This window comes from Drosophila kikkawai, chromosome 3R (assembly GCF_030179895.1).
Source record: "Drosophila kikkawai strain 14028-0561.14 chromosome 3R, DkikHiC1v2, whole genome shotgun sequence".
NCBI classification, from domain to species: domain Eukaryota; kingdom Metazoa; phylum Arthropoda; class Insecta; order Diptera; family Drosophilidae; genus Drosophila; species Drosophila kikkawai.
In genome coordinates, this window is record NC_091731.1 from 7557818 (window position 1) to 7572585 (window position 14768).

The following is a 14768-nucleotide window of genomic DNA, read 5'->3' on the forward strand; positions in this document are numbered from 1 at the left end:
AATTCGATCGTTATATTATAATAATTATAAAAACCATATGGATCTGTAGTGTTTTGTAAAATATCTGAATATTGAAGTTGATTTATATTACCATTGATTCAAACGATCGGGGCCTCCATGACTGGAAAATGCATCCCAACACATTAATTTGCCTTATCCATGCCTTACAGATTTAGCAAGGTATCTCTGATTGAGGGTTTGGCCTTTTGGACGACATACAAATGTTTTTAACATTTGGAATTGACGGAACTGGCTACTTTCTGCTTATGCGTCCACAGATTCAAGCTTCCTTTAGCACGGAACAAGGAACTTAGCAGCCGACTGCGATTGGGTCGAGTTAAGCTCCCCAGTAGTTAGCAGCGAAGTCATTTTTTGGGAACTCAGGTTCCTTTAAAATTTAGAGTCTAAATAAATCGTAGTTAGAATCTGTCTGCAGAGACTTTCGAGTCCAACTGCCGACTTTCGAGTCCAACAACTACTTCTCTGAACTGACTTTCGAGTCCAACAACAACTTCTCTGTGCTGACTTTCGAGTCCAACACATTCCCTCGTAGATGACTTTCCCGTCCGAATAACCTAACTTCTGGCGGAAATATCGGTTTCTTCCCTACCGGACAGCCGTAAATCAGGATGAGGAAAACGAATCAAAACCACGGCGTAATCCAGAAGCGAGACCCGGCATGAAATTATTGAGCATTGTACCTTTTAAGTCAATATACATTAATATAAATTTTACGGTATAATGTTTTGACTTCAAATGTTTATTAAAAATCGGGACAAATTTTTAAAAATAAAAACGCCACGTGAATACCTCGGGACACTTATCTTATCCTTTAACGAATAAGGTATAATTTTTTTTAGATCGGATGATTTTTTGGACAGTTAGGATGTACACCGCAAACCAAACCAATAACTTCGGTACTTCTAAATATTTATATATATGGAAAATTTATCAAAAATGTTAAAAGATTGTGTTATTATTTGGTATTTAATCCATTAAGCTAACTTTAGCCGTTTGCCACAATCATTTGTTGAAAAGTCAGTTTTTTGCTGTCACCCAAACCGATGTTATCTTTGCAGATTTTAGCAAAGCCTTTGATTCGGTAAATCATTAGATACAGTTGAAAAAATGTAAATATGTTACATGTCGTTTTACCGCAGAAATTGTTTCCATGCCATCTATTCCATAGGGACGAGAGTTCATGAACGTATCCATTCTGTAACGGATCTTGGAGTTATATTTACCCACAACTTGAGCTTCACCGATCACATAGGTATAATTGTATGTAAAGCTAAAGGGGTTTTTGCCTTTGTAAAACGATGGTCTAAGGAATTTGATGATCCCTACGCCACAAAATTTCTATACATATCTCTGGTTCGGCCCATTCTCGAATATTGTTCGTGTGCACGTTCCCCCCAAAATACAAAGTATCAAGATCTTATTGAATCGGTACAGAAACCATTCTTTTTGTTCGCTCTTCGGGGCTTAGACTAGAACCCACTTCGTCGTCTTCTCTTAAGGATTGTCGGACCTGCCACGGCGTGATGTTCCTTCATAAACTGATCAATGGGTTTGAGTCAAATACGTTTCTCAGTTCCTTCAAGGCCATCACATTACTTTCGGCCTATAGCTTTGGATATTTGTAAAACAAATTTCGAGGCACATGATCCTTTTCGCGTTTTATGTTCGCTTTACAACAGGCTGTACTCCTTGTTGTATTTTGAAATGTCATTAGATTTTAATAAAAACAATATCTTAAGACACCTATCCTTGCCTCTGACCACCTGATGTGAGTCGGAGCATAACGTTAAAAAACACTACTTACCCGGTCAAAGGTAAGGATATAGATTTATAATGGCAGATATTTGCTATTCTTAAAATTAAATAAAATATCCATAGCGTGACAAAGCCTTCTCCATTGTTAATTTTTTGTTTTTTGACCAGTTGTATTTGTTCATAAATCACCTCTCCAGAACTTCTGCTTGTTCAACTGTTCAAGCGCATTTGCCTTTGGAATATGTGGCAAATCCTTAGCTCAGTGTCTGAAGCTCCTTTATTTTGCGCATAGTTTTATCAACGTTATATGAAGACTTTGAGCAGGACTTCTCTCAATATTTATACCAAGGTTTTGTCAAAATAATTGTGCCGACTAGTGTATTTTTGAGAGAAAGCGAGTGCGAGAGAGAGACTGATTAAAGTCAGTCAATGTGTTCCTATGACAATGCTCACAGGCTGCCTTCACATTTTTTGATGATAATGTGATTGAATTTTTTTTCTTCGCCAGAGACTTATAAAACAGGTCGACAAAATTTAAGAAAATCGCAGAATAAAGAACCGGAATATACTTTTTACAAGAATTTTTATGCACTGAAATCGAATCCGCGGAAAATTTCCTATACGTCAGGCTTTTGAGATACCGTTTTTTGGTACTTTTGAGTTGGAATTTGAGGTCAACAAGTTCAAGACCCTCCCCCCTCAAGTTTGGTGATGGACGAGGAGTGCCAGACTGGCCGCGGCATATCAATTAATGTTGTTACGGATAGAGGAGCGAATATTAAAAAGGCGTTGGTAAACAATATACGTTTAAATTGCAGCAGCCATTTTCTCGCCAATGTTTTACAAAAATCTTTTGAGCAAACAACCGAATTGGATGAAACCGTGCACGCTTGCAAGAAAATTTTAAAATATATCAAGGAGGCGAACTTGCAACACCGGCGTAACACCACAGTGAAAGGGGCATGCCCAACTCGCTGGAATTCTAATTATACCATGATGAAGTCTATTGTCGATAATTGGCTGACAATAACACAGTTGTTAAGCGAGTCTCCAGGAGCACAAAGACTTATGGACGTCAACATATCCATATTAAAGCCGTTGGTGGAGTTGCTGCAGCATTTTGAGCGGATTTTTAAAGAACTACAAACATGCAGCTTGCCGTCACTGTGTTTCGTGATACCCTCCATTTCCAAAATGTATGAACTTTGCGATGCAAATATTGACGATTTTTCATCAGTTGCCCTTTTGAAAGAAAATATAAAACAAAACGTCAATGAAATTTGGAAAAAAATGTGAGTGTATGGCATAAGGCTGCATTTTTTTGTATCCACCTGCAGCCCTCATGCAACAGGATGACCTAATTGAAATAAAATTATTCTGTGCTGATCAGATGGAAACACTCAATAGCTCTGTACTAAAAAATACAAATAGTTTTCCACCCTATGCAGAAAGCTCAAAGAGCCCAAACAATTTACTCAAAACTCAAGCTCAATCACCCGTTTCAAGAACATCATTTTTTTCCCGAAGTTAGTTGCCACATCTAATTCTAATTCGCGAGAATCTTTACTCGAAGAAAAAGAAAGATATTGCAAGGAAAGGGTACCAATAACCGAACATTTTGAAGCTATCGACTGGTGGAAAGCTAACGAGTTCAATTACCCTCGGTTGTCGAAGCTTGCCTTTACACCCCATGCGATACCTGCAAGCAGTCCCGCCGCTGAAAGGGTTTTTTCGTTGGCAGGCAATATTATCACAGAAAAACGAAATAGACTGTCTCCCAAATCTGTTGACAGTATACTATTTTTGCACTCGTTTTTAAAAAATATGAATATTTCCGAATTTTAACAAATGAAAAGGAAGAAGAAATGAAACAAAACAGGAAAGGAAGCTAACTTCGGCACGCCGAAGTTTGTATACCCTTGCAGATATTATTTCATTAAATTTTACCTATACATATTATGTTGAGAGTTTGACAGTTACAGTTTTACATTCCCAGTTTTACATTTTCTCTACATCTGCCGATCGGTTTATATGGCAGCTATATGATATAGTTGTCCGATTTTAATGAAATTTATACCAAAATTTTGAACTAATAAAATAAGCTTATATCTCAGAGAAGATAAAAATAGGTTGAAAAACAACGAAGTTATAATTATTTTTTATTAATTTCCCGATCGTTCCTATAAGATATAGTCGTCCGATTTTCATGAAATTAACACCAAAAATCTGAAATAGTATAAAATGACCGTATCTCATAAATGGTGCAAAAATGTTGAAAAACAGCCAAGTTATAATATTTTTCTAAAAATTGATCGAACATTTGTATGTCAGCTATATGATATAGTCGTCCGATCCGGCCCGTTCCGACATATATAGCAGTGAGAGTATATAGAAGACTATATGCAAAGTTTCATTCAGATAGCTTTAAAACTGAGGGACTAGTTTGCGTAGAAACGGACGGACAGACGGACATGGCTAGATCGACTCGGCTGTTGATGCTGATCAATAATATATATACTTTATAGGGTCGGAAAGGTCTCCTTCACTGCGTTGCAAACTTCTGACTAAAATTATAATACCCTGCAAGGGTATAAAAATGTAATGAAGTTATATGAACTAAAATATCAAATTGAAACTGAAAGGGAATATAGACTGAACTATGTACCATATGTATGTTAATATTTTTGGTTAATTAAAATAACAAGAAATCAGGAAATGTATACTGTATTTTTAATTTACTTTAATGTATTTTGGTTGTACCAGGTTGCAAAAGGAATCACAAAAATGAACTAGAGCATCTAGTCACCGGGTGTTGTTTTTGGCTCAAGTATTGTGTTCTCGCTTTTACTCACTTCTCTTTCGAGCATTTCTCGCTCAACTTCAACACACACGCCAAATCAAAATAAGACTCGCAGACGAACTACGCTTGTGTGCACAAATATCCGAGAATTATTGCCGAGTGTTTACTCGCACCCTATTCTCGTTGCCGAAAAATAACTCGAGTGTCAAAAATACTCGGTGTTTATCCGGTGGTCCGGTTGATCCAGTGGTTTGACGCCGCTCTCTGGTTCCTATACAAATTGATAAATAAACATATTTCTTCTCCCTGTTGGTTAAGTCAATTTAAATTCTCAGTCCCTTCAAGACCTTCTAGCACTTTCGGCCGATCGCTCTTGTTTTGTGTAAATCAAATTTCGAAATACATGATCCTTTCGTTTTATAGTGGTATAATTCATTTTTGTTACATGTTGAATTGTCCTTAGATCTTAACATAAAAATTGTATTAAGACAACTTTTCGGAGAATATCGATAAAAACACTCCCTACCCTATCAGAGGTAAGGATTTGCCTTTTAAATTGCAGAAATTAGCTTTTTTGGAAATAAATGTAGGAATTTAATATTCTATGCATTGTTTTATTGATGGATTTAGTTTAAACATAAAGTTCTTTCTTTTTGTTTTACACGAGCTATTATTTCACAACTTCCTTTCTCTCTCGCCTCTCTAGTGATTACCAAACTTCTTTATTCGCTTAATTCTCCGCATTGTTAATTATTATTATTATTTCTAATGGCGTTTTGATCTTGTGTTGCCAGATAGCTCAAACCGCTTTGAGTGTGCCGCGAAGGAAACCCGCCTGTTTCAAGTCCCACATAAATATAAATATAAATATATATATACTATATACATACACAATCATTCATAGATTATACACGTTCTGACTTATATTTATTAACCTCGTTTCTATTTTGTTCTTTTTCGAAACAGCCTTGTTGTCGGCAACTCTTCGCACGTATCAGAAGGCAGCATGCGATTCGGATCAGGTGGTAATAGCGTGTCCTCGCGGCACCAGCATCTCTATAGAATTTGCCCAGTACAACAAGTTCGTGGCGAAAGGTAATTTGTGTCAGAGATATGTACATATGTAGTATGTATCTCTTTAAGATAATTAAATATATATAAAGCAAATCTCTGTACCCTAGCAAGGTATTATAATTTTAGTCAGAAGTTCGCAACGCAGTGAAGGAGTCATTTCCGACCCTATAAAGTACAGTACCTATAAAGTATGTACTTATGTCGGTGGATGGAATATTCTGGTACATAGGAAATACTAATATCTTAGATCGAATTTCATTATCTTTTGATTTGCGTTTGTCGCTATTATTCTCTCTGTTACGCTTTTCTTGGTGGCATTAATCAAGAATGGTAACGGCACACAGATGCGTACGTTGCCGAGGGGAGTGAGTATTCGTTGATCGTCGCCGGAGTAAGGATTAAGGATCGGAACTCACTCCGCCCAAAATCGAATCCGAGCCCAATTCGACATCGAAAGAGAGATCTGGCCCTTCACCTGCAACAGTATGACCATGGACCATACACGACCGGCGCTATCACTTTATCGTGGTGTACTGCAACGGTCCGTTTTTTGGACCGTTCTTTGAAAAATTTGAAAAATTCCTCAAGAGCGCTTAAGATTTAGCAATTTTAATTTTTATTAGCAGTTATTCAGTAAAGTACAAAGTACAAAGTATTTTTAGTACTATATATTTTGAAGTTGAGATATTGTCGAACTTCTGAGATATAGGGTGCTGAAGAACTAAACTACACTGGAAAAAAAGCTAATGCCATGGTCAACAAGATTCTAGCGGACCGGTCTATGATCTCTAGAATATTTTAATATCCATGATGTAACATTATAACAACATCGAAAAATTCTTTTAAACACATAAAGTACATAAGTTCAGCATTGGATCTCAAGTGTGCTACACCGCTTCAATCTTGCTTGCATTCAAGGAATTGTTTATACAACGCGTTGCAACGCTTTGACACAATGGAAACACCAGCCGCCATCTATTTAAGGGTGTCTTCTCATTGGGCAACTTTTTTTTCGATTTTTTTTTTGCATTTATTTATAGCTTGGGATGTTGTGTATATTGCCCCAGAAGGATTTTTAGAAATTCGAAATACTTTCGAAGATACAGCCTTTTTTGTGAAGCAAGGTCTTCGCAAAATGAGCTTTTTTCAAACTTCGAACGCGTTTACCTCGAAACCACGTTTTTCGAACTGGCGGCCATGATATCTCCAGTTCAACTGAACCGATTTTTATGAAACAAAGTGGAATCGACGCAGAATTGTCACCATTCTCGGGTGACGGAACAGATTTTTAAAAATTTTTTTTCTATTTTTTTTTTTACACTAAACTACAAAAAAAAGCCCGAAATCGAAATTTTTTTTAATGGCCGCCATTTTGTTTAAAAAAATGTTAAAAAATATCTGTTCCGTCACCCGAAAATGACATCTATTCTGATTATAACCCCGTTTTTTTTTCATTTCGGACGCTCTGGAGACCCTGAATCGTGGTCGCCAGGACGACACCTTTTTTTCCACCACCAAGTTTGAAGTCTCATTACTCTTTGAACAACCCTCGTATCGAAGCAGAAATAATTTTTTTATTTACTTTGAACATTTTTTAATACAATAAATAAAAAAAGTTTTTCATTATTCTTTGCGTTTTCAAATAAGATTTTTTTTAAAAAGGGTCCCAAAAACGGGTTTTGAATGAGAAGACCCCCTTAAATATGCAGGCAAAGCGACCGACTTTTGGCGAATGTCTCGCAGCCGCATGGTCACATAACTAACTACGAAATGGAAACGGAAGATATTGCTGTATCCATGACCCGAGCATTGCTGGCAAGTTTTTACATCGAAAGTTCGAACCAGAGAGATTTACAGTCCGAATTTAAAGAGTTTACAAGCAGACACTTAACCTGCAACAAGAGCGGTGACCGATGTCACATATGTATCTACCCAATGTACACAGAAGGATGCTGATTAAAAGATAAATGTCTAAAACTGGTGGAGCAGTGCACTGTTGCAGTACCTATGGGATATGTGATCCATAACGGCAACAGTCTTTGGTAAGGGTAATTCGGTGCAAAACTGACCACTTTTTAAAAAAATGTTGTGGCGAAACGGCTAAAGTTAGCTTAATGAATTAAATATCATATAAAGACACAACTTTTGAACCATTTTTTTTAGAGGTCTACGAGTAATCGCGAATCTCCTGAGTCCCCACAAAAAAAAGTGGTTTTCGGTGTACATCCCAACTGTCCACAAAAACATCCGATACATATGATCAAAATTTCAAACCGATTGGTTAAGTAGTTTTTAAGTTATTGTGTACACCGATTTTCGAAATGGCATTTTTCAGGAGAGCTCTTTAAACTTTGTGATTCTCATACATTCGTAAATTTTGTTATGATTTACATGTTGGACACAATACTCTTAATACATAAGGTTTGAACTAAATTCTGTAAAATTTTGAACAAAAAATATTCACAAATGAGCCGTTGAGGGAGGGTTGAACTTAACCCTAAAAAAAATTATGTCCTTGCGGTAGGCAGGATTTCTCCGTCCATTTTTATTTGAAATCAAAAAACCAAAATTTTTCTGTTAGCTTATGTGTCTGGCTTGTCTTTACACGAAGGATTTTTTAAAAAGTTAAAAATTGAATTTTTGGGAGCGTTTTTCATGAAAAATGGCACTTTTTACGTCAATTTTGGCCATATTTTGGGTTATAAAATCGGTTCTAATTGAAGATATAAAAAATCCTTCGTTCAGAGATAAGAAAAACATGTCTAGAAGAAGTGTGGAAAATCTGAAGTCGATCGGTCCAGTAGGTTTCGAGAAATCTTGACTACCGACTTCAAGAAAGTGGTTTTGAGAAAAACGCGTTTAAAGTTTTAATTGCCAGTTGTGACTCATACGACGCGCTGGGCTTTAAATTTCTCCCATTCCTACAGTTTTGCTTCGATCGACTTGAAATTTTCGGACAACATTCCTGACACTTTGTACTATTATATAAAAAGGTTTGAAAAAAATTCATTTTTTGAAATTTCAAAACCCGGATAACCCCTTAAGATATTGAGCCTTTAAAAAAAAAAAAAACAAGAAAGGAAGCTTACTTCGGCATGCCGAAGTTTGTATACCCTTGCAGATTGGTTTTGATGTTTATATCATAGATTTAAATACTGAAAACACACACAAAACAGAGTTTCATAACATTTTACCTATACTTATTACGTTTACAGTTTGACGGTTACAGTTTTACATTCCCAGCTTTACATTTTTATACCCTTGCAGGGTATTATAATTTCAGTCAGAAGTTTGCAACGCAGTGAAGGAGACGTTTCCGACCCTATAAAGTATATATATTCTTGATCAGCATCAACAGCCGAGTCGATCTAGCCATGTCCGTCTGTCCGTCTGTCCGTTTCTACGCAAACTAGTCCCTCAGTTTTAAAGCTATCTGAATGAAACTTTGCATATAGTCTTCTATATACTCTCACTGCTATATATGTCGGAACGGTCCAGATCGGACGACTATATCATATAGCTGCCACACAAGTTCGATAAATTTTTAGAAAAAAGATAACTTGGCTGTTTTTCAATATTATTGCATCATTTTTGAGATATAGCCATTTTATATTATTCCAGAATTTTGGTAAAAATTCTATGAAAATCGGACCACTATATCTTATAGCTGCCATAGGAACGATCGGAAAATTAATCGAAAAAAATTATAACTTCGTTGTTTTTCAACGTATTTTAATCTACTTTGTCACATGAGCTTCTGGTATTATTTCAGAATTTTGGTATAAATTTTATGAAAATCAGACGACTATATCTTATAGCTGCCATAGGAACGAAAGGGAAAGTAAAAGAAAAAATTATAACTTCGTTGTGTTTCAACGTATTTTCATCTACTTTAAGACATGAGCTTTTAGTATTATTTCAGAATTTTGGTAACAATATTATGAAAATCGGAGAACTATATTATATATGCCATAGAAGCGATCCGTAGATGTAGGGAAAATGTAAAGCTGGGAATGTATAACTGTAACTTGTAGTGTACAAAACAGGACGAAATAGCCTTCTCGGTCTATAAGGACCTACCAACTATGATCATTCCGTAAAGGTGGTTCTTTAAGACGCTAGGTTCGAGGGTGCGCATTCTCGCTGTGCTCGGGTCCAGCTCGTCGGATGGGGCGGGGTTTTTTCTCCCCTAGCTATCTTTGTTTATAACACAAATCATATAATGCGCGAGATAAACTAAATAAATCGGGCTCTAAAGTGGTAATGAAGAAAAATCAAATAAAGTACAGAATCCGCGCCGCCGCGCGTAATCACCAACTAGAAAAGGAATCCTGCTCGGTTATGGGATCACAGGTGTTATGTGTCCCGTTTCACTAGCCACCCAACCTTGACAACATATCTAAATTTGGCTGTTGCCCCAAAATTAAAGTAAAATTTACCTTTACTTCCTCTTAATAAATCTTGGCATAAGTACTCGACGAACGGAGATAATAATAATTTAAGCGATCATGTTTATGTTCATAATAGTACAAAAAGGTTTCATTTTAATGTCATATTCCCTTAACAAAAACAACTAACAGCTATATTTACATGAAACACTAATTCAATACGAGGTAATTTTGTCAATGACTAAGTAATTAATTGGGCGGAACATCTCATCTCAAATCATCTTATATATATATATATATTATAATATTATACGCATATAAACGCTTACAAATACTCACAATAGCTCTTACTCTCACCGATGTATCATTGGGCCCAAGATGACTCCGATGTAGTTGCTGTATAATTAAGAATTTAGGTTACATATATACATATATAGAGAGAGAAAGATATTTCAACAACTTCCCAATTTCATATTGCTTAGTCTTACATATTAATTTCTTTAAATAATTTATGCGCTAATTCATAGTTTAGAAAAAGAAACAAAGTTTAATACAAATCAGAATCTTCTAATTAATTTTTTTAAGAATTTTATAATGAATCTAACAAGAACAAAACAAAAGAGAATATATATAGATATTTAATTCAGGTTGTCGAAACAATCACATCGCTCGGCCGCTGCAAGGCGTTTTAGTTGTCTCTCATTTATTCTTTCTTAGCTCTTATGCCTCCAAACTCCTACGCAAAAATTTGACTGGTGCAATATGAATTGGGTTTAGGGGTTAGTTACTTAATACTGCGTAACACTGCTGCATCTGCTCGCCGTTTAAGCTGGTATCGGGGTCTAAATTCCGTTTTGGAGCTGAGTCCCAACGATCTTTTCAGCCTCCCAGACCCTTTTCCTAGGCGTAGATTAGGAGCGGCTGCCTCGGCCACTTGAGCGCGATCTTGGTTACGTAATCCCTCAGTCCAAGTGTCGGCACGCCCTGTTTGATCGGATAGCGGGGTGTATGCGGCTATAGCCAAGTTAGAGAGAGTTGACGAAAAGCGCTGTCTAAGCCCTCTGGCCTAAACTAACGGCCGATGCCTGAATAAAAATCAAATTAGAATTTGAACGGCACCTATTTCTGAAACATACCTTCGGCACAGCAACTAGCACTTTTCACTCTGATAGTTCCAATAATATTTCCTTTTATTAATCAGTTTATAAACTTTCATGTAATATTATATAATTGAAAGTTGATCACACGTGTATGTTGAAACCCACTTGCCACGAAAATATATAATGACTTCTATATGGTGTTTATAGCTCGCCGAATATAAATGGAATGATTGCAAGTGAACTTTTTATATTATGCTTAAACTCCCAGAAAATGCGGTTTTAGCTTAAAGCTTTGATATAGCGGTGAAATCGGGTGATGTTCTTGCATTCTTTCATTCCACCTGTTCAAGTGCAAGTGCATTAGCGAGGGTAGTTATAATAGTTTGCTAGCTTAATTGTACCTAAACAGAAGCGTTACCTAAAGTTTTGTTTTTCCAAAAGGTGGATACTACAAACTGTCAAACTGTAAACATAATAAGTATAGGTAAAATGTTATGAAACTCTGTTTAGTGTCTGTTTTCGGCATTATAATTTATAATATAAATATGAAAACAAATCTGCAAGGGTATACAAACTTCGGCGTGCCGAAGTTAGCTTCCTTTCTTGTTTTTTCTACATTTACCGATCGCTTCTATAGCAGCTATATGATATAGTTTTCCGATTTTCATAAAATTTATAACAAAATTCTGAACTAATAAAATAAGCTTATATCTCAGAGTAGATAAAAATAGGTTGAAAAACAACGAATTTATAATGTTTTTTCTATTAATTTCCCGATCGTTCCTATGGCAGCTATATCATATAGTCGTCCGATTTTCATGAAATTTTTAACGAAATTCTGAAATAATATAAAATGGCCATATCTAAAAAATTGTGCAAAAATGTTGATAAACAGCCAACTTATAATTTTTTTTCTAAAAATTTGTCGATCATTTGTATGGGAGCTATATAGTTTGCGTAGAAACGGACAGACGGACATGGCTAGATCGACTCGGCTGTTGATGCTGATCAAGAATATATGTATATACTTTATAGGGTCGGAAAGGTCTCCTTCACTGCGTTGCAAACTTCTGACTGAAATTATAATACCCTGCAAGGGTATAATAAAAAATATTTCGAAAATAAAATAAAATACCTTACACCTCCCCCACCCCTTAATTATTATTATTATTTTTTCGCTCAAGGTGTTTTTATTGTTTCGACTGTTATCGCTTCATAGGATCTTGCAAAAAATTTTCCGGAGAAACCTCTAAAAAAGAAGATAGATCACTTTCAGCGAAAATATAATATTATTATTGTTCTAGCGGTTAAATAACTCCAAAATTAATAATTAAAATTCGTTTTTATAATATATAAATCTTAAAAGAGTGCATTGAAAATTACTATTTACAGTCCCTGATATGAAGTACTGTACACAATTTAACGAACGTTACAATTTATGCCAATTTTATTAAGATTTTGTATTTTGCAATAAAAGATGATCACAAGCAAAACGATTGTCATTGGACGCGAAATATTAATCAAAGTTTTGATATTGTCATTTTTGGAAACCAATTTAAACCAGTGCGCGACGTGTTTTCAGCTGGTCCGCCGGTATAAGCCAATTTCACAAGGCAATAATGCGTTTAGGAGTTATCGATTTTTACTGGTTTGACAATATCTCAAAATACACAACAAAATTTTATGACAATTGCATCACTTGCAAAATGTCCAAAACAACTTCAGCAAAAAATAAAAAATACATCGCATCCAACCCCGAAAGTAAATATTTCTTGGCAGAACGATAAAACAGGGAAATTAAGTGGTACGAGTGACCAGGAGTACGTTATTTTTTAAATGAATGCGTTTACTAAGAATGTCTATCCATGTGATACCCTTAAATTGTACAGTAAAAACTGTATAAATGCTGTTAAATCCACTGTACCATTCAGAGCTTGCAAATAACTGTCGACCGTTTCTCGTTGTCTGCAAAAAAGTGTCTCTCTCTGACTCTTTACGAAAAGACTCAGAGAGCCACCGTTTCATGGGTTCTTGAATGAATCCGTTTTTTTCTATTCTGTTTTTATTTCTGTTGTTCCAAGACCGTTTTGTTGTGTTCAGTGAAGAAAAAAGTCGTTTGCGTATGTATTGGTATACATTCACACGCATAGGCAAGCAAAATATTTGAAAATAAAATTAAATTGTTCTAATAATCAAATTGTATTATGTCTTTGCATATGTATTGCTATACATTCACAAGCAATCGTTTTGCAGACGAAATATATTAATTGCTACAACAACGAAAGTAAATGTGAAGACCGTTTGCGCTGAGTTTTTCGGTCAATCGGTCTTTTGCTGACTCTCTTTACGCACTGCTCATTGAACGACCGAAATTAAAAGAGCTCAACGAAAAGCGCTCAGCAGAAAACAGAAATGAAGACAGCAAAACTCTCTTGCTCAGAGCGAGAGCGAGAGAGTATGACCTTTTTCGGTTGTGCTCGCAACGAGAGCAAAAGAAAAAAAACGGTCGACAGTTATTTGCAAGCTATGGTACCGTTGTTTGGAGTACTAAACCGAACAATAGGTCACCAAGGAAGGTGTTTTACGGAAGCAAAGTTTACCCAATTCTGTTCGGATCATAAAATAATCTTTCACTTGATTGCCACCGGGACTAGTCGAGCTTATGGCAAAATATGCTAAAGGCGGCTGAAACTGAATCGCAGTCTTAGCAGGATGAGGAGAAGTGCGGTTGGCAATCAATTGTACAACTAATCGTGTGACAAAGGCAGGTCCCTTAGCAATGTTATTGGAAAGGTAAAACGCGTTTAGGTTTACTTCCATCCTAGTGACATTGAAAATTTGTTGATTTGTCAATCGTAAGAGAACAAGCTGAAAATAATGTTTTGATACTGCAGTTTATGACAAAGAACGATTTAATGAAAATAATGCAAAAATAGAAAGACAACAGTGGGAGATTTTGTATTACTTAAAGGAAGGAATGAAGTCCAAAGTTCAAGAGGCCCTTTAAAATAACAAAAATGTTTAAATCCTTAACCAATAAATCAAAATACAAATATGCGCATGAGAATTTCCCAGAATGGGAAGTGGCTGAGGAGCTGAATGTATGTAGTGAAATACCATTTAGTAAACCCCCAAAGAAATGTATACGTAAATATTTTCTAGGAATATTAAAAATCTAATATATTTCAATATATTCACTTCTGTATAACAAAACAATAAATTTAATTATAACTAACAAATACAAGAGATACATACAATTACAGAAAATATTACGTTCAACTGCTGAAGATGTACCACCAAAATAATTCTTTGTTTTAGTTATTGTTGTTGTTTCGTAGCACAAACGGAAACTAACTAGTAACTGGTTTTCTCAGAAAAACTACATGTTGATAATTCATAAGAAATGTTATATATTAAACAAAAAAAAAAAAAAAAACGAAAAGTTAAGCAGTTAAGTTAAGCATTTTGCTGACAAAAACACGTTTTTTGATCATTTCTCCTCTGCTTAAATGTCCGATGGCGATACTTTTCTGTCCGTCCCACGAGGACAATAATAGTCTCGCTAATCGTCCGTTTTAGCGTCCGTTTTCCAGTCAGATTTCGGTAATTATGAAAACCTCTTGAGGTTCA

The 14768-nt window shown here is 35.6% G+C and overlaps 1 protein-coding gene and 1 long non-coding RNA gene across 6 annotated transcripts in view; one reads left to right on the forward strand and one right to left on the reverse strand.

Moving 5' to 3' along the window:
• The window catches only part of LOC108073985 (uncharacterized), a 31688-nt gene that overhangs the window by 7264 nt on the left and 9656 nt on the right, over positions 1-14768 (forward strand). For all 4 annotated transcript variants that reach the window (XM_041777535.2, XM_041777531.2, XM_041777533.2 and 1 more), the window contains one exon: positions 5543-5671. In XM_041777535.2, the coding sequence (XP_041633469.1) occupies positions 5543-5671 (129 nt within the window). The remainder of the gene's footprint in view (positions 1-5542; positions 5672-14768) is intronic.
• On the reverse strand, positions 10162-11415 carry LOC108072146 (uncharacterized). 2 transcript variants are annotated; one of them, XR_001770604.3, is made up of 3 exons: positions 11175-11361; positions 10827-11123; positions 10162-10434 (listed from the first exon to the last, which is right to left on the reverse strand). It is a non-coding gene; the product is annotated as an uncharacterized lncRNA (long non-coding RNA). The 2 variants fall into 2 exon arrangements; XR_011445106.1 differs by having other exon boundaries at positions 10162-11123; positions 11175-11415.